At 49.3% G+C, this 19,691-nt stretch overlaps 7 protein-coding genes across 7 annotated transcripts; 5 read left to right on the top strand and 2 right to left on the bottom strand.

Annotated features, from left to right (window-relative positions):
- Positions 1-257: 257 nt before the first annotated feature.
- Positions 258-611, top strand: Triagg1_5422 (uncharacterized protein; the record flags this gene model as incomplete). Its single annotated transcript, XM_062899935.1, has 1 exon — positions 258-611. The coding sequence occupies one exon, from the start codon at positions 258-260 to the stop codon at positions 609-611; it is 354 nt and encodes a 117-aa protein (XP_062755543.1).
- Positions 612-3,579: 2,968 nt separating this feature from the next.
- Positions 3,580-4,977, top strand: Triagg1_5421 (uncharacterized protein; the record flags this gene model as incomplete). Its single annotated transcript, XM_062899934.1, has 4 exons — positions 3,580-3,589; positions 3,634-3,918; positions 4,032-4,637; positions 4,712-4,977. 4 exons carry the CDS (start codon positions 3,580-3,582, stop codon positions 4,975-4,977), a joined length of 1,167 nt encoding a protein of 388 aa, XP_062755542.1.
- Positions 4,978-6,351: 1,374 nt separating this feature from the next.
- On the top strand, positions 6,352-6,621 carry Triagg1_5420 (uncharacterized protein; the record flags this gene model as incomplete). The annotated part of the gene is made up of 1 exon (XM_062899933.1): positions 6,352-6,621. One exon carries the CDS (start codon positions 6,352-6,354, stop codon positions 6,619-6,621), a length of 270 nt encoding a protein of 89 aa, XP_062755541.1.
- A 1,040-nt stretch (positions 6,622-7,661) lies between these two features.
- Triagg1_5419 (CAZyme family GH75) lies at positions 7,662-8,867 on the bottom strand (the record flags this gene model as incomplete). Its single annotated transcript, XM_062899932.1, has 3 exons — positions 7,662-8,237; positions 8,302-8,633; positions 8,702-8,867. The coding sequence occupies 3 exons, from the start codon at positions 8,865-8,867 to the stop codon at positions 7,662-7,664; spliced, it is 1,074 nt and encodes a 357-aa protein (XP_062755540.1).
- Positions 8,868-11,607: 2,740 nt separating this feature from the next.
- Triagg1_5418 (CAZyme family PL7) lies at positions 11,608-12,360 on the bottom strand (the record flags this gene model as incomplete). The annotated part of the gene is made up of 1 exon (XM_062899930.1): positions 11,608-12,360. One exon carries the CDS (start codon positions 12,358-12,360, stop codon positions 11,608-11,610), a length of 753 nt encoding a protein of 250 aa, XP_062755539.1.
- A 4,408-nt stretch (positions 12,361-16,768) lies between these two features.
- Triagg1_5417 (uncharacterized protein) lies at positions 16,769-17,747 on the top strand (the record flags this gene model as incomplete). Its single annotated transcript, XM_062899929.1, has 5 exons — positions 16,769-16,818; positions 16,903-16,953; positions 17,101-17,150; positions 17,213-17,302; positions 17,365-17,747. 5 exons carry the CDS (start codon positions 16,769-16,771, stop codon positions 17,745-17,747), a joined length of 624 nt encoding a protein of 207 aa, XP_062755538.1.
- Positions 17,748-19,045: 1,298 nt separating this feature from the next.
- Positions 19,046-19,635, top strand: Triagg1_5416 (uncharacterized protein; the record flags this gene model as incomplete). The annotated part of the gene is made up of 2 exons (XM_062899928.1): positions 19,046-19,544; positions 19,622-19,635. The coding sequence occupies 2 exons, from the start codon at positions 19,046-19,048 to the stop codon at positions 19,633-19,635; spliced, it is 513 nt and encodes a 170-aa protein (XP_062755537.1).
- Positions 19,636-19,691: the final 56 nt, after the last annotated feature.

The following is a 19,691-nucleotide window of genomic DNA, read 5'->3' as shown; positions in this document are numbered from 1 at the left end:
TCTCAATAATGGTAGTTGAGTCACCATCCTTTCCGCATTAAGCCACGACGTACTCGGGAAGCTATTATTTCTCATAACGCAAATCCGATTCAAGAATTTCCTCAGTGGCGTACCGTGTGTATCAAACATGCGGAATAGCAGAATATAAATAGAGCCCATTCCCACCTACTCGGCATTTCAATCTCTCCATTCTAGTCAATTCAGCATTTACACAATACTCCTCCATAAATCATATTTAAATCTTTTCACTCTTCGCAATGTCCAAGCCATCGTTTAAGGCTCTCTTTGAAGAGTATGCCGCAGAGCTAGCTACTCGCAGTCCAAGCAGCCTCCCAGAATACGTCTCTTCTGATGTTGAACTCCATTACAAGGGCGGTCAGAAGGACGTTGGTCTTCCCAGCCTACAGAATTTTTTCGCCAAGGAATGGTCGCGCGATGTCAAGATCAAGGTTCTTAGTGTGGAGGAGCTGCCTGGTCAGGACGCCGTGCAGATCAAGGCTGTTGATCACGATGATGCCGACAACGTAGTGACTACGACTTATCACTACGGCAAGCAAGGAGGCAAATGGCTTATTACTAAGTTGGATACTGAATACAAGTACTGGGAGTAATTAAGAAGTCTCCGGGATTCTAGTCTTGTAACTAGCAACGAGAGGTGGTCGTACGCAGTTTAAGATATTCAGCTAGTTACGAAATGGACGTATTTGACATATAGGTATCAAAATCGTAACATTGGTAACGCTTTTAATTACTTGACATGAAATTTGAAGAGAAGATTGTTACAGAAAAACTGAGTCACAAGACTATCAACTGGATTTGTAGACATACTCCCTAATGGAGTCTAGAGGCACGTTGACTTGTTTTATAGTTACTGAGACATACCCTAATTGAATTCGCATCTACGAGTACCTAGTACGTAGCAATACATCCGACCCTTGCAAAGCGTCTGCACACCCTCTTTCCCATCTACCATGTTGACCCAATTTGAGCTAAGCGACCATCTGGTCTACACTCTTTGAGCAAACCAAGATGGTCCACCGTAGTATAGTGTCATGGTTGCTATGGCATGTGATAAATATTGATGGGTCACTGAAGTATTTAACATACATTAGCTCTCCAATACATCTCTCATTACACAAACTGCGCGGAATTGCACACATTTGAGAAAGGCACAATGAGCATTCCATTATTGGATGCTTCCCAGTTACATGCTGGCCCTAACTCTCGAAGTACCTATATCCAAGATATAGTTCAAAGTTTTAGAGATTATGGATTTGTGCGCCTCATAAATCATGGAATCCCAGCAGTGAGGGTAACAGAAATGTTCAGCTTGGTATGTCATTGGAGCATAAGATATCAAGGTGCCGAACCTCTGGCAGAGTACTAACTACACTGCAGGCCGGTGAATTGTTCAATCTTGATCTTGAAAGCAAGCTTGAATTCGTTAATGTAGTGGATGGTAGCCCTCAGCGGGGATACAGTGCTATTGGAGTAGAAAAGACAGCTTCTCTTCACAGTCAGCTAGTGGGACGTAGAGTGGACGAGAAATTAACAGATGCCAGAGTAAGTTTATTTTATATAGCTACAATCAGCCAAGTACGCATTCGTTACCATCTGATTATATGACTGATTTCTTAATAGGAGCATTTTGATTGTGGCTCTCCTCTGGATCAGCAGTTTAAAAATCAATGGCCAAAGTATTTTGATCGGTTCCAAACGGAGATGGAATCGTTTTATTTTGAGATGGAACGAGTAACTGCTGATATCTTGAGTTGTTTGGAAGAGGGCTTAGGCTCCCCCCCGGGTACTTTCAATAGACTGATCACTCACGAAAACAATGCGAGTGAGCTTCGGTTGAATCACTATCCTCCAGTTGCAGCATCTCTGCTTCAAAGTGGCCAGGTCTCTCGTATATGGCCCCACTTTGATCTAGGAGTCATCACACTGCTGTTTACCTCGTCTGTCGGCGGCCTGGAAGTGGAAGATAGAATGAGTCATGGGCCTCAGAAATTCATTCCCGTCGAACCAGAGGGAGAGGCAGAGCTCATTGTGAATATAAGCGAAACTCTTCAACGTTGGACTGACGACCAGTTACCTGCTGGATTACACCGTGTCTCAGTCCCGAAGTCTATGGAGGAGGACATAAAACACGATAAGAATGTTGAAGTTCCACGGCGATACAGCATTGCATTTCTTTGTAAAGCTGACCGACAAGCTCCAGTTGGTACAATTCCCTTCTTTCAGACAGGAGAAACACCTCGATACCAAGATATATGCGCCTCCGAGTATCATCGTTTAAGGCTTCTTGCTGCTTATTAGGCTGTAAAGCGGCAATTAAATATATCTATTATAGAGCCTTTAGTATCAATAACAGCTGATTTTGCATAAATTACCTACTTTATAATGCTGATGGCAATGGGCTGCGCTTTTCTCTCTGCATTTATTATACGTTACTATTACATTCCCTTATTAAGCCTTTACATAGAACCGCGCCGTTGATCTCCAACGCCGCACGCCGCACAAACTGGAGGGAGTTTGGCAGACTTTTTTCTCATCATTTATTCCAGCCGATGAGAAGTCACGTATCGGAGATAATATAAAGTTTTCGGCGTAATGTGGAGGTGGGACGGTAAAGAGCTAGCGGAATACGACCAGTGAGAACGAGCGCCGGCTTGAATACCAAGAGTTGATTCCGAAGTTATCAACTCTCAACTCACCATGACTAGAAAAAGTTGATGATAAGAAGGGGCTGAGGCTGCGAGCATCGCGTCTTTTAGAACTAACAGAAATGATATATCTATTCTAGCAAAGAGAAAAGACTCAATCCTACGCAGCGTTAAAAGTATAGGTAATCCTCCGGAATCGCGTTGATTCCACTCTTTAAGCTGTCAGCCCTACCTCAGCCTTTCAATCGCTCACCGCATCAAACCATCAATATGTTAGCCTCGAATCGAGAAGCTTAGAAGCTTCAAGATAAGCTCGAAAGAATAGCCATAACTAGAAGTCGTAGCAGGTGTTTGATGCGCAAACGACTTTTCGATCGAATCCGAATCCGGATACCGTACAGATAGCCTCGGCCACACTCACCTTGCGCCGTCCTGCGCCGTCCTCACTATTCAGAGTCTAAAACGACAGGGCTATGTCATAATGGTCAGAATTTTCTCAAATAGCACGCTTCATTAGAAATGCAATCGATTTTGAATTATCAAGCAATTCGTATAGCGCTTACTCGTGAGGCATTTTGCATGCAGTTGTTTTTGTCGTGTTTTCATGATTCGCCAGCAAAAGATTATACACATTGAGTCGTATTTGGGGTTGTCGCGGTCACAGTTTAGAAATTGCGCCAACACTGAGGCTTACAAATGAGGCTTTCGAGTGAATCCTATTAAATAGAGAAGATCTCGAATTAGTAGTTTCACTCCGCGTACAGAGGAGAGGAGAGCAACACATTTCCTTTTACGGCAAAACACCCCGTGTGGTCATTCAACATCCTAATCAGCAATATTCAGGCATCTCCTTTATTTGTCCACCACCCCGCGGCAGCTTTGTCGACTTACTCCAAGTAATATTCACTATCAGATGCTGTTTTGTGTGTTTGTTTGTTCTCTGGGTTTAACTAACTGCCAAAATTAGCCAACAAGATGAAGGCCCTCATTCTTACTCCCGCAACCAAGGATGTCTCTGTTCAGGAGCTTCCCATTCCCGAACCTCGTAATGGCGAAGTCCTCATTCGCATCCATGCTGTGGCTCTCAACCCAGTAGACGCCATCTATGCCGTGCATCCCATCGCAGAACAAGAACAACGTATCATTGGAACAGATTTTGCGGGTGTCATAGCTGGCGTTGGGCCTGATCTTGGATCCTCATCCGATCTCCGTGCCAAAATCGGTACGCGTGTGGCAGGATTCCACCAGGGCGGTAAGTCACTGCTCACATTAAATTATGCATGCTGTTTCGAGTGACGCTTTGAGATGTCTATGTGTAGGCTAACGATCTTCTGCTTAAAGCTTGCTCAACAAATGATCGCCCAGGAGCGTTTGCCGAATACATCACCGCCCCGTATGACCTGCTATGGTCGGTGCCGGACAGCATGTCGCTTGAGGCTGCTTCTGGTATCAGCATGTGTGGATTGACAGCTGCTCAAGGAGTCTTTCCCCGTCTCGGTCTCCCATGTCCATTCGATGGTCAAGTCAATGCTTCAACGGGAAGTGCAAGTGATATTACCAATGTCCTCATCTATAGCGCATCCACCTCTCTCGGTTTATACGCCGCCCAGCTGGTTCAGCTTGCAGCTCGCACTTCCGGCCGCAAAATCCGTCTTATCGGCACAGCAAGCGCTTCTAAGCACGACTTCCTTCGCCAGGCGCCGTACAATTACGATGTCCTGGTTGACTACCGTGACCCCAATTGGGTTGAAAAGGTGAAAGAGGCCACTGAGGGCAAGGGCGTCGACCGTGCTGTGGACAGCATCTCGGAGGGAGAATCCGTGTACAGCGTCCACAGCACTTTGAACGACAATGGAAAGATGGCTGTGTTTCGCGGCCCCAAGGGCGGGCAGTATGACCCATCAGAGTTGCGCGTGAAGCCCATCTACGGCGCTGTGTGGGAAGGACTGGGCTATGAGATTGGGTATAACGGTACGTCGAGAAGGAATCCAGCATCCCCGCTCCCATTATATCACCACTTCATGTCGCTAACCCATACATCAAAGGGGCGACCATTGCCGCCAACCCCGAGGCTCGCGTATTTGCTACAAAGTTCTTCAACTACTTGAGCACGGCAGCGGCAGATGGCAAAGTGAAGCTAGAGCCCAACCCTGTGCGACTGATGCCGGGAGGACTAGGGAGAATTGTTCCAGACGGCTTTGTGCTCTTGGGCAGCGGGTTGGTTTCACAGAGATCAAGCGCAAGCCGTAATGAGGACTATATGCGGCCTATCAGCGGAGAGAAGATGGTGTACAAAATCCATGACGAATAAGCGGTCCCTTTCGGCGTCGGTCTGCGATAAGCTAGAAGTGCCAAGACGATATCCTCAGTAGTTTAACCTTATTAGCAATTATGATCCTACGTAGAATACTATTACCTAGTACGAGTACTGTGTTGTGGCGTGTCATGTTGCTGATCCCCCCCGTTCCGGGTACCGTTGTCGTCTCACTCGCCCAGGCATGCAGCCTTTTCTGCGGGCGCATTGGGAAAGGGAGCTGCCAGGTCTAGGAATGTTATAGGATGTGAAGACAAATCAACATATACGGAGTACAGTAGCAAATATTGATACAGGATGCCAAGTAGGGAGTAGCTCAAGAGCGGATAGCCAAGGTCGCCATGTGTCTATTGCGCCATCCGACCTGCCTCTCTAATAGACCTACCTCGGCCATACCTGATAAGTCTCTCACAATCCCCACATAGTCCATGTAAGACATACGCTTCTATCGTTGTATTCGCTCTCTGGATAGGCTTAGCAACGAAAGCGGGACCTCTTCTCTCGGCCTTGTCTGCTTCGTGTCTATATAATCACTTCCATATGCGGTAGTTGCTCGAACCGGTCGGACGCGGATCGATCATCCATGGACGGGACCGCCCACCACTAAGAAGCACGGCTCAGGCACATGAGCAATCAAGGTACCGATCAGGCCGACGAAATGCTCCATATTGCCAAGTATATCACTGTATGAGTAGCATATGTATTTTGCCGCTCAAAGCGTTAGGTGCCTTACATTAAGTGATGCAACTAGTCAGTTCTTAGAGCTTCATGCGCATGGGTACATGAGTCGTTCGATAGTTCGCGGCTCTACTTGTACCATCGCCAAAAAAAAAAAACACCAACCCAGACGCTCCGTGACCAGCCGCCACCCCTTCTGATGCCGCCGATCAACTCGCTGCAACGCCTCATCAGAGCTCACCTGAGTCTCAACCTCTCCATCCACCTCACTTCTCACTTTCTTATTGCTCATCCTCATCCTCCAAACAGCAGCTTAGCATCGGCAAGCTTCCAGAACAGGGCAAATTAGGCTTTAGCGCCTGACCACACAATACAATATCCACCTGCCTGATTGGGAGGCGTATCGGCACATCTTTCGGTCAAAATGCATATTATACGCATCCTGCGCGAACCTGCTTGGAGCAGGAGATAAACCTGGGGTATGAGCAGTCGAATGAGGTGCTCTGGCGGAATGCTTGGCTCGGAGACGCCTCGTGGATATATAGGAGGCGAGGGCGTCACTCCCCAGACACGCCCTGGATCTGCCCCGGATTTCGCATTGCACTTGCACTCGAACTGAACTTGCATACACCAAAGGTCACCTACACCAAACCCATTTTCAACCTCAACTTTGCACCTCCAAAAGCCATCATCATGAAGACCGCCGCTTTCATCGCCGTCGCCCTCTCCGGCCTTGCCCTCGCTGCCCCCAGCTTCAAGCGCGCCGGTACTGAGTGGAAGGACCTCACCGACCTCAAGTACGCCAACTCGGTCCCCGTCTCCATTGCAAAGGGCGACCGTACCGCCGTCAAGACCTCCTCCAAGCGCGCCGCCGATGTCGCTGCCGCCGTCCCCGTCAAGGACCTCCGCACCCTCAAGTACTCCAACGACGTCCCCGTTGCGAAGAAGCCCTCTTCCGCATAAGCGAGCTTCGACCTCTTGCGATGTGAGGAGCTTCCTTCTTGTATATAAACTTTTTTGATGGTTTGTGGCAAGCTTTTTCCAACTACGTTGTTGTCGTTGTGCTTGGACTAACATGACACTTGTAGACGCAACCACATTCTTACGCCTGCGTATCGGGCTGTTGAAATACTTTATCGCCACCAGTTGTACATATTGTTGTGGGCGATGATGTCGATGCGCTAGATGTGGATGTATATATGACTCGCTATGTATATATGAAATGCACGATGATACTCTGCCAGAATGCTTATATTTCATGCTGAGTCTCTGTGACTTGATGCACTGTGTTCAACTGTGTTCAACTGTTGAATGAAACAAATGTTAATTTAGTTCCCATATCGTAGCAAACATGTCCTGGAAATGCCCGCTGATGAAGACGGGACAGTAGGGTCGGTCCGAGAATACATATTCGGAACGTGATCCGACATTTGGTCAGCCCAAGTGGCGCCCCAAGTAATGCGGGCATTGTTTCGTTTTGTAAAGGGGTTAATGCCTCATAATAGCCAATGAAGTTGTTATTCTAAGCCAAGCTGAAACTACTACGGCATTATCGCTGTGTTACTGCACAGGTTTGCAAAAGCTTTTACACTGACTCTGTAGATTCTCATCGAGTCCGATTTACGTACCGGGCGCACTATGTACTCTGGTAAGACGGGGAGCATGTCACTATATGCAACCAATAAAGGACTCTTTAACAGCTAACACAACGAAGATCACAGTGGGAAGACAATGAGAGTGTTCAGCAACATATGTATAACCATTAAAAACCCACGCTATTCCGCAACGCTGTAATAAAGCTACGTATGTACAGTTGACGGCCAATAGAACCGCCTATATACAAAATATATAAAATAAACATCATTCGTGCCTCGAACAAATGCATCGTACTCGTAACAGGCTGCGTCATTGTCGATGAAGAGCCAGTCTCAGCCCATCAGACGCTCAAACACCAGCTCCACAGACACCCACCACCTCTTAATCTCCATGCCAGTGCCGCGGAATTAATTGTTCGGGTCAACGGCGCACACCTTTGAAATGCAAGCCAACTCATCAGAACAATCATCATCGCTACTGCAAGAGGCACCAGCGCAGTGGCCGGCCCACGAACAGGAAGTGGGAGGGGGAGGAGGAGGAGGAGGAGGAGAAGAAGACCCACTGGTGCCACATTTGCCACTGTTGCAAGTCAAGTCATCAGAGCAATCGTCGTCACTACCGCAAGAGGCTCCGGCACAGTGGCCGGACCAGGAGCAGGTAGGCTGAGAGCCGGAGGGCTTGGTGGAGGAGGCGGGAGGAGGGGGAGTAGAGCCACCAGTGCTGCCAATACGGGCAACGAGCTGGTCACCGAGAGCGCCCAGAGAGGACTCAAAGGCACTGAAGGAGCTGGCAGCCCAGTTGGCGCCGTTGGCACCGGGGACGGCATCATTGCCGGTGAAGGCAATGTACAGAACGTCGTTCGGGTCGTGGGCAGCGTTGCCGTTGACAGCGTTGCCGTAACAGGCGCGGCCGAGGGAGTCGGAGACCTCACCAATCAGGGGAGGGCCGTCATCACCGTTGGTGTCGCCCCAGACGCCGTAGAACTGATAGCGGTGTTAGTCTTGACATGCCGTTTACGAATTGTACTCGAACTCTTGAGATGCTCACCATCTGGTTGCCGCAAACAACAGCAACAATGGACAGAGGCTGGACTTGAACAGACCGGGGGTCGAATGTGACGTAGCCGCTCTTGCTGCCCTCGTTACCGAGAACGACGAAGGAGTGAATATAGGCGTTGAGGTCCTTGATACCCTTCTTGTAGCCAGCGACGGTGCTCTGGAATGTGGTCTGGCCCTGAGTATCCTCGGAGCTGTCGCAGCTGCCGTCACCAGTGCCGAGAGCACCATCGCAGTCGATGTCCATGTTGACCAAGTTGCCGCCGGTGCCCTGGAGGTACATGATGCGGTAGTCGTTCAAGTGGTCACCGCAGTAGGAGAAGTCTGAGTCTCAAGTTAGTTCCCTCTTGAAAAAACAATCTTTCGCCTTTTTTCTCTCATCCACTACTTACTCTTGGAGTCGCCCTCCTGGCTGTAGAAGCCACCCTTGAGGATGTTCTTGCACTGGCCCTGAGCACGGATCGAGTTGTACAGACTCTTGACATTGTCGGGAATCTGGCGAGCCACAGCGGGCGAGGCCGCAAGGGCAGCGAGCAAGAGAGCGTCGAAGCTGCGCATTTTGATCGAGAGGTTATCGTATGCGGTTGAGACTGGAAACTGGAGGGGATGAAGAATTTCTCTTGGCTTCAACGAGGGAGCCACAGACGCTTTATATAAACACAGCCCTCTGTAGAAGCATTAGTTGTCTTGTCTGTATGGAAAGTACTTCGGAACTCCGTGGGATGTTGTTTTAGAGCCAATTGACCATGCGATGTTCCGTATACGAGGTACCCAACCCCCGTTCAAGGGAATACTCCGAGCCCAGTTTCCATTGCAGGTCCAGGCATTTTGCATGCTAGTGAGCTCCTCCTCGCCCCTGCGCTAAACCATCCAGAACGCCGGCTTCCGCGGCGGGTTGCCAGCTTGAGTCTCTTGTTGATGAGTTTCTGTGTGTCTGACCCCATGCTAGTTGTAACGTTAATGAAAGGCTTACATCCATCTAGCTGCCTCTTTCGTCAACCAAGGCCAAACCCTGGGGTACAAAGAATGACATGCTCGAGAAGTTTCGCGTTAGAACTCTCTCAAGAGGCTTGCCAATCGTGTGAGAAAATCAGCCTATGGAGTAGTCATGGATCGCAACTGGTGGGCAGATAATATTAAACTGCGATGAATAAGCATCTCTTTCTAGCCTGCACAAGGCAGCTGTACATGCAGCTCAAGCTCGGCGTCTATCAAAGGAAGGTCAAAGCAAGCAAGCAAGCAGGATTCGCCTCCTGCTCTCGTCTAATCCACAAGAGACTAACTAAACTCAACAGTTGACGGCAGTTGTCTGGCTGTTCCGACCGTCTGACCCTCGAGACACTAGCATTTCCAAGAAGCTTAGCCAAAGAAAATGCCCGCCCTTTTTTCCAACGTTACGTTCAGTAGGAGGGCTGCGAACCAATGCCCAAATCGCCAAGTTTGGGGCACGTTTTCCGTCCCGACTGTGCCCGGTCCATCTGATTGATGTGCGGCAACGATTTGTTCGCAGGGTGGTGCAGATCTACATACATGTACATACTCCCCCCCTGAGAGGCCCAATCAAAGCCAGCTGGCGGTCCAAAACCAACCCTTGTCATTTCAAGGCCGTATCAGATTGTGTGGAGAAGCTGAGCTGCAGGAATTTGTCTTGGCTAGATGCAGTCTAGCAAAATGGCCAGGGGAGCCCTGGACAGGACACGGCCTACACCGATTTACGTCAAGTAGACGCAGAATCTCGCATTCCGCCTCGGCGATTCCACCAATGGCACTATGCATAAACACAGAACCAAAACAAGAATTTAGACTTATCAATGACTCTGTTGAGCTGGTTTTGCGATGGCGCAGGGATTTTGACATGTGGCCCTGGCCTGAACTCGGCACAGTAGCCGGTATTGTAAACATGCACTATGTATCATTGTCAGTCGTGTTAAGGCTCATTTCATATTCATAGACATGAGGTAGTTATATTCACTCTACTTAGCATCTCTTTCATACAGACAATTGTCTCTTCGCCGCTTATGACTATCATGCCACCAAGCCGTGGCTCTATCTATCATCCTTTTTGAGGCATCATTTGAACCGGAAGGATTGCAAAGGCGCGCCGAAACGGACAGCGCTGCAGGTGGACTATCCAGAGATGGAAAGAGACTACAGGATACGAGCTTAGGCTCAATATTGGGAGCTCCATCTCGCACAGAATATTGCCTGTCTCCCCACTTGATGATATCACAACCAAATTCCCAGATTAGGGACCGATGAGCTCGTGTGTTCTCAATGTGGACATACGAGTATACGCAAATAGAGTGGCTCCCGGGCTCACACATGGCAAACGTATCATCCAACGCCGAGGCTGATTCCGTCAGCAAAAATAAAGACTCAAGCTTCTTTTTAGCTCTCCCCCATATAGAGCAACGTTAACTGCATAAGAGCAGATACATAGTGCACTTCTCCAGATTCTACTAGTCCATTTAGCGACCGCTTTCCTTGGACCCCCAACTCGAACCGCGTTCTTGGTGCATGGTAGTAGTTGGCAAATGCTGAGGCATTCCAAGTCTACATTGCGGAGGAGGATAGAAAGTATAGTAATCATCGATTCCATTGCATTTACAGGAATAGAATACCTAGCTGAACTACACAACAGCTTCCATTAGAGGATGCATTGATGCTATTCCTATGGAAATTTAATATCCACCAATTACACATGTCGAGGTCAAGTGATGAGGAAGGTCTCGAGAGCCGAGGCGGCGGCGAAAGCCGTCAATCCAAATCCACCAGTAGCCTCTTGGCTGATCTTCTTTATTTCCTAAAACAACTGCCGTTATCTGGAATGAATCCTTTTTAAGAGACGGCTTCACAGCTCCCTGTTTTGCACGGCCCAAAATAGTATAGGCAATCCTTTACAAAGGGCCAATGCCACCCTATTTTCCCTCGGGCGGCACACGCCCTCCAAGATGGAGCGCGATCGATGATACGGCTGGGCTGATGAGATACTATGAACCACGAGTAACCTGCATTAGGCAGTCATACTGGTATGGTGCTTTGCAGCAAGCTTACACTAGGGGGTCATGGTTATTGCAAGGAAGTAACCCGGCTTATACGGCTCGATCCGAGGACTAGTACGAGTACTCTCGGCATAATCGTAAAATGAATGACCGTATATATACACGATAGCTACCTTGGCCAATATTACATTGAATCCTTCGCCATCTTACTATCACTAATCTCCCGAGTCCCGCCCCATACGGCTATCCTGCATCCGTTCCGAATCTTTCCTTGCCGTGACTATCGCCAAGTCCTTTTAGGAATGCACGACGGCAATGGACTGAATGTGCACCTCAGAAGTAACGGCTGTCTTGCCCTGGTTGTAGTTGCCAGTCTTGAAGTAACAGTTGGGAGAGCCCCAGTCAAAAGTGCTGAGAGTAGTCTTCTTTCCGTTGATCGAGATGCTCAGAACATTCTTGGAATACGACATGACATAAGTGAAATATGTTCCCACAGGCACGTTACCCAGCTTAGTGACAATCTGGTTGTCATCTGGACTCTCCTTGACACCAACGACAATGTCACCTTTGGTGCTGTAGTACATCTCTGCAAGCGGCTTGCTGGCGGCGGCTGCAAAGACTTGGCCAATGGCAGTGCCGTGAGAGCCGTCATCCGCCTTGACGACCTTCATGCTCACGGTAAGCGTGTTGGTTCCAGTAGGAGCCCAATCCGTGTTCTTGCCACTCTTGGGGTCGACCTCGCGCAGCTCCGTCCGACAGTGGTCGCTACCAGAGGTCTTGGCACAGCCGGTGATGTCTGGATTACCAGGTGCCGTCAGAATGAGCTCGCCATTGGACTTGTCCGTGAAGAACGTGGAGCCGGTATAGCCACTGCAACTCTGAAGATCTTTGCTCTTGATGGTGTCGACACTGCCGTCACTGCCAGTTGGGAGCTGAAGGCTCCAGACGCTGAGGTCGAAGTTGCCTCCGGGGGCACAGCTGGGGTTCAAGGCTAGGACAGCCGTGACAGGGAGGAGAGAAAGGAGGCTGATGATGGACTTGGGTGCCATTTTAGAGAATATTCCGGTGAGGTTCTTTGGTAGGGGGTTATATGTAGGGAACACTGTGCTAAGCTTGCTTTGTTGAGGCTGATTACCTCCTTTTATTCAGATTCCGTCGTCTCTCTCTTATATTTAACTACGAGAGACTCCGTGTTTTACATCTTGCTGCCAAGATACTCTTTCTCTTACTATCTGCTGACTATCGGTTCACAATCCTATCCTTCAACGTCTATGCTTTTTTTCCACCAATTACTTTTATTCCTGGTGATTCCCATGGAATATTCCGCATCTGTCTACCCGAAACACGACCTGCTTCATGAAGGAATCATCATGGAACACACCTTCTCATTGTCTCTCTGTGCCAAGACTATCGTCAATCCCTTCCACAAGCAGCGCCAAACACCCTAGCTCAGTGCGGAAAGCCGACTGACAAATTCTGCATGCACTTCAGGTCATGTCAAGCTTTTTTTCCCCCGCATTTTGCTTGAGCCGGACCTCCTGTCAGATCGACTTGACTTGATCCATTTGCCGTGACGGTTAAATTGATCATTGGTGGGATTTCTTGAAGACATCTCCATGAACGCTTTGCGTACCGACTACGGCAGATGTGCCGTGCAGAAGAAGTAGTAAATTTGCATTTCCCCAGACCCAATGATGGCCACTAACAGACGATCCTTTAAGTTGTTCCAGCATTGCCTTTTTAGGTAATCACATCTTCAAGCCCGAGGGCGAGGAGGAGCCCAGCCGGAATACGCGCGGGGAAGATGGAGTGAACAGTTCCCATTCACTTCACGCCTTTCCCACACAATCAGTGAATTTCCTGATCCTATTCCATCAAGGTCCTAAGATTGATGTTACCAATTCAGCATCACCTTGCCCTTTCCCTTCGATTCAGTTCTTTGTCAATCTTATAACATTTTCGCCTCTTTCACAGTCTTCTTACGGAGTGTGAGTTTCGACTTCAGGGCGTGGTGAATCGAGGACCGATGGCCAGTCTGAGAAATTTCGGGCGTCCTTTCTACGATAAGTTGCTTTTAAGCTCGCCTCTTTTCATCATATTTCTTGAGAACCCAGCGGAGTTCTAATATTAGGTAGTCCAGCAGCACATCTAGATGCTTTACCCAGTTCTCGCACTTCATATTCGAGGTGCCTTTATAAGACGGAGATCATTGCTGCAAGTGATGATCCCGTAAACTATGAATACAGTTTGCACCTTTCGACTTCTAGTATTCCAGCCATCCTATACGCACTGAGAAACTAGTCGCCTCGTGTGAGGGAGGGTGCAGTGGCAATATCTTAATGAGCAATTCCAGGATTGGAACCGCCTCGTTAACTACGTTGATGTGTTGATGGGTCCATTCCTGTATGGATATACAAACTTTGTTCTCTCTCAAAATCTCCCCCCTACGACATAGGGCACTATAAACCCAACGAAACGTCCTTGGAGTTCATTAGCGATTATACTGCCAAAAGAGGCGGTTTTGGGTACTTATGCAAATACCTCTAAGATTTCTCATGCCCCTCATGCCATACGATCCCGAAATTCCAGGCGTAACATTTTCTAGGTGTTGAATCAATACTGATAGGGGTAGCCAACACAGTGTGTCTTTTCACCCTTGAGGTATGCAGATGCTGATAATAGGCCATCGTCAGGAGAGACTTGAATTGCATAAATATCAGGTGCAAGATCGTCAATCGATGCCTTAACGAGCTGTTTGAAGGGATGATCCTCCGACCCGAACTTCTCATCCACAGGGACGGAAACGTGTCATTGCCGACTAAGTCTAAGTTGTCATTATCCCGGGTTCTTGGAACTCTAGAAAAGATGTAGCCACTGAGTGCGGATGCTATTTAATCAATATATGTTGTATTGGTCTTTGGAGTAGCCGGCGGACATGGACTGCCCACGTATGCTATCATGGGAGCAGAGCTGGTTGAGACCTCAGATGAGATATGAGATACCTGGAGAAGTTGAATGTGACTAAGGAGCAACAAATGACTTGAAGCCAGCAGAAAACTAATTAAAGATTAAGATCATGAACATTGCCTGCATTTTACAATAGAGTAATGATGGGTCAATTGAACGCAACCATAGACGATTAAATCTTTTACATCCGCCTGGGTACTTGCAAGTGTGTGTTGAGGCGCATTCAACAAACTGTTATGTGCATGCATTCCCAGGAGTTCACGCTACGCCATTCAATTTTATTTCCACTCAATTATCTACTCATTTCATTTAATATGATTAAATTTGTAGTGTTTTTTAGGCGGCAGAGTATTCTCAGTCTTTGTGAAGAGCTGCAACCTCCTGATGATCAGTTGCCCTACCCTGCATTCGCAGTGGCGTTGATGGGCTGGTGTACATGTAATCTTGGGGGTCAAATTCCCAGGCGACACCGCCACTCATGTTTGTGGCATTCACTCAATGCACGTGCGACTTGGATCATCATGTCCCTGCATTTAGCGATGAAGCTTTTGATGTCGCTAAGGGTAAGCGAAATACGGCCGTCGCTATGAAGCTTGTGCGTACTAAGCTTCAAACAAGGGGGCACCTGGTTTTGTGCTTTTATACCTGTGTTTGGTGCTTAAACGACGGCCGCGGTTACATTCGAGTTTTATACTCTGTAAGATAGGGAGTGAGTTTGCATCAAGTTGTATGAATTTGCTCGGTAATGATGCTTCTAGTGTGTTTCCATGGTCTGTGTCCAGCCCGGGTGTGTTTGAGAAGATGGATACAGGGAGCGTCAAGACGTCAATGCTTATAGTATGTATCAATGCATCTCCGCCGTGGATGATAAATCTCCATTTGATATTGGGAATTTACAGGCAGTTACGGAGTGTACAAGGCGGGAAGGGATGCGGAGTTGGTATATACTCAGGCTCAGACTCTTGCCAGGTACTGGACCCCTATAATGCTCCTTGCGGAGCAACATGAAGCAAGAGAGCGTGAGAAAGTGGCCCTGAAATAAGGGAATTAAAGGTTGTTGGATTAAGGCTAGCGCGCATGACCGCGCTGACTAAGGTTGTGTCAAGGGTACGTGCGTTGGCAAGGCGCTGACTGACCATTTTGATGCCTTGTTGGGTAGATGTCGAAGATGACGGTAAATATGAGAGTCTTGCACATGTAGTGTTTATACCATGATGAATTACTGTGTCTATCCGGGCAACTCAACTAATCGCAAAAGATGCACCTAGGAAGCATAAAGGCGGGCTACACATACTCGTACAGTACTAGGTATAGGTACATGTCTTCGGCTGTAAGGCAACCTTGAATCATGACTCAGCAGCCATCCATGCCGCTCATTTGATTAAGGGCTGTCTGGGCTCATCTCAAGTCAAGTTACTGTACCCGACGCCGTATCAAACCCGCCAGCTTCACACGGTACATGCACTCCGGGTACTCATTCCACTGCATTTGCACGGCAGCATCAAAAAGACGGCGTGCAGTTGCGCCGCTGCTGCTCGGCGCTTATGCCCGGCCCAGCGGTCTATTGAACCTTATTCGAGGCAGTGCGGGATCGAGGCTGATGGTGACTGGCTGCCCCTCATTACGCGGACAGAGTGTAGCCGCCGACTAACAACATCAAGTTAGGCATGGGAATCCGGCCGTTGTTCCTGAACTCTGCTCTGTCAGCCTGGCAGCCTGTTGGGACACATAATATGGAGTGCATGGCGGGCGGAGTGAAAGGTGTAAAAATGGTCCATGTCGAGATGTTGAGTTGTCAGTTGTAAGCCACCTTTTTCTGTTGGTTGTACTGCTCATATCTCCAGTTGCAAATACGTATAAACAGCCCGATGAACGTCGGAGGTTACCTCAGCAGAATCGACCCTTGCAAATCTGGCACTGTAACGAGAAATTAAACAGCCGCTGGAGCGGGAAAAAGGCAGCCCTGGAGAGAGAGCTAAGCCCGCTCGAGGCATAGCCGCCCGTGATTTTACTAGACTCGGGCTGCCCTTCCACTGTAAAGAAAAATCCAATCCAATAGAAAATACAGCCGGGCTGCTATAAACAGATCAACCCAGGTGATGTGGATTTGATTTTTTACCCACTCAGGTCCCACGCCGCTCTCATTTGCACCCAATAATCCGGAGCTGCTTTTGCCTGCATGACTTGTAACTCTGTGCCTCGTCTCTCGTTCTGCTGCCGCCGCTGCTCCTGATTTCCGCCTTTGCATCTTGCTCTGCCTCTGCCTCTGCCTCCGCCTCTGCCTCCGCCTCTGCATCTGCATCTGCATCTTCATTGCCTCCTCCAGCGTCAGCCCTCGATACCCAAAAGGCAGCGCCACTCCCTCGACGCGTCACTCTCACTCTCGGCTCCTCGCGATCCTCGCCGTCAGCACGAAAAGCGACTGTATTTCTACCCGCGCAATCGACCGACTCAGCGTCCATCCTCGACCCATCTTCAGCATCCCTCACAATGCCTCTCTGCGGCGGATCCAAGACGGTGCAGCGCAAGCTGGTTCTTCTGTGCGTCGACAACTCGGGCAGTCTCGTCGCCCATCCATCGGCTGGAATCAATGAATGCTAACCGTCTTGTTCGCGAATTTATAGGGGCGATGGTGCTAGCGGAAAGACGTCGCTGCTCAACGTCTTCACAAGAGGGTTTGTCGCCCAACTTTGCTTTTTGCCCTCGCCTCCGCCTCCGCCCATTACCTCTCCAACCACGCCCGCATTCGCCTCTACCCTGCCATCAATCGAATCTACAATGCCGTTCAAGCTCTAACATTTCTTCTTCTTCTCTCTCGATAGTTACTTTCCGACCGTCTACGAACCCACCGTCTTCGAAAACTACGTTCACGGTACGCTGGGACTCCTCATCTTCATTTCGCCCTAGACAAGCACTAATCACCATGTGGCGCAGACATCTTCGTCGACAACGTCCACATCGAACTCTCACTCTGGGATACGGCTGGGCAGGAGGAATTCGACCGACTACGATCTCTCTCTTACGGTATTCCAGACAGACACCCCCGCATTCCTTCCCCTGCGCATGCTGACGTTGCATACATCCAGATGACACCGATTTGATCGTGCTCTGCTACTCGGTCGATAGCAAAGACTCGCTGGAAAACGTCGAATCCAAATGGGTCGGTGAGATTGCCGACAACTGCCCCGGCGTCAAGCTGGTCCTGGTCGCCCTGAAATGCGATCTGCGCCAGCAGGAGGAGGAGGAGCCCGAAGAGGGCGCAGCAGCCGACGGCAACCCTCCGCGCGAGAAGCCCCCCACCATTTCCTACGACGAGGGCCTCGAAGTCGCCAAGCGAATAGGCGCATCCCGATACCTCGAGTGCTCGGCCATGAAGAACCGCGGAGTCAACGAGGCCTTCACAGAGGCCGCCCGTGTGGCGCTGAGCGTCAAGAAGGAGAGGGAAGACAACAAATGCACAATCATGTAAAGATGATGCAGCTTCGTACCCCCGTTCATGTCGGGGTTTCTCTTCTTGATACCCTCCCCGATGTGCCTTGCAGACCGGCTGCATTGAAGCCGCGTGAAGCAAGAGGCAACTTTCCATGCAACGACGCATTCTTTTTTTTTTTTTTTTTTGTAATTTGAATTTGCTTTTGTCCTTTTTTTTTTTTTTGTTTGCTTGTTGGTTTCCCCCCCAGGCTACATCAATCTATCATGGACCTTTCAACGTACATATTCGACTGCGGAATAACCGATTTGCGGTTTCTATTTTTGTTGTAATTTTTTTTCCTGGAATGGAGTGAAGGAGCCGAGATTGGCGGGAAAAATGTTCGATACACAGCGCGCTCATGGAGCGTATTTCCGACGCAGTCTAGATTTGTCGTCACAATTTTTCTCTTTTCTTTTCTTTTTTTTCTATTTCCCTCTTCTCCGTCTTCTAAATTTTCCATTGTTCTCTTTACAGCTCTATACACTAAAGAGGGGCCTTTTGCTTGTGTCTTAGACCAGGATCGACTGAATGTTAACGTTTCGTTTGTCTAACTACCTTCTCTTGGTGTGTGACGTCGTGGCTCAGCGTCGACATGTTTCGGCTGATAACGTGAATCAAGTACAATGCACTGGAGTGACAGGCTGGGCGTAGTACGATGAGCATCGGAACAATGATGGTCGCTATTCTTAGTAGCATCTCGATGACCTTTTTCAGCTACACGCACCGACTGCAGCCAGCAAGCTTGGTCGTCTGCTCATCAGCCCTCTATCGCATAACGCATGATGACATCTCTCTCGTCCACGCCCGATGCGCCCAAAGCACGCAAGGCACGCAGCTGCTGTTGTGCATAAATTGCTTCTTTCATCACCTCTGCACCTGTATCGTCATGCTCAGGGCGTGATTGGCCCTCGTCCAAGGCAAGCATTTGTTTGTTGCGGCTAGCTACACCAAGATTTGACGTCACAGCGGCGATCGTGCGATCATCGCTCCTAGGGATCCAAACAGGTTTGCCCCCAAGATGGCCGCACCAGCACGACAACATCATCATCGGCGTGGACAGGGAAAAGATGAAGGAGGGTAGCCCGGAGAAGAAGAAAAATATAATAAAAAGACCCTGAAGATGCGACCCTTTTTCCATTTCCATTTCTTTTCATTCTGAGTTATTCATTACACAAACACTTGCACTTACACAACGCTTTATATATCGCACTATTTGCCACCCCTTGGACACTACTCACTCCAAGGATCTACAACGCTTCAGTAGCACATTACATACATACATTACCACAACCAAAATGCCCTTCTTCAGCCGCAGTGAGCCAGAGCCCGAGCCCGTCTACCAGCCGGAGCCCGTGGCCGAGCCCCCCAGCCGCAAGCACAGCCTGTTCCATCGCAACCGCGACGTCTCTCCCACTTCCTCCCACCGCACCGCCTCCGTGGCCAGCTCCAACGGCGGTCCGGGCTACGGCGCCGCCGGCAGCAACTCGGGCGGCGGCCTCTTCCGGCACAGCACCGACAGCTCGGCGGGCAGCCGGCGCCGAGGCCTGTTCCACCGTGACGGCGGCGGCATGCAGGCGCTGGACCCGAGCATCTTGCAGGCCAGGGAGCATGTGATGCACGCCGAGGCGGCCGAGATCGAGGCTGACCGAGCGCTGGGCGAGGCGAGGATGCGAGTGAGGGCTGCGAAGGATCATGTTTGGAGGCTGGAGGAGGAGGCTAAGGAGGAGGCGAGGAGGGCCAAGATTAAGCAGGAGCAGGCTCGTGAGGTGTCGAAGCGAGGACAGGGACTTGGACGTGAGTTTTTGAATCATCATTATCTGGTGTCTGATTTGATTTGTGTTACAATATGCTGACTACGTGGTGTGTTATAGGTCACGGCTTGTAAGGAGTGACGATTACTGCATGTGGTTTATACTATGAGCAAATACCCGAAGCCTTTGG

The sequence above is a fragment of the Trichoderma aggressivum genome (genome assembly GCF_033847375.1).
Source record: "Trichoderma aggressivum f. europaeum strain CBS 100526 chromosome Unknown scaffold_019, whole genome shotgun sequence".
NCBI classification, from domain to species: Eukaryota; Fungi; Ascomycota; class Sordariomycetes; order Hypocreales; family Hypocreaceae; genus Trichoderma; species Trichoderma aggressivum.
This window is presented reverse-complemented; position numbering and strand designations above follow the sequence as displayed.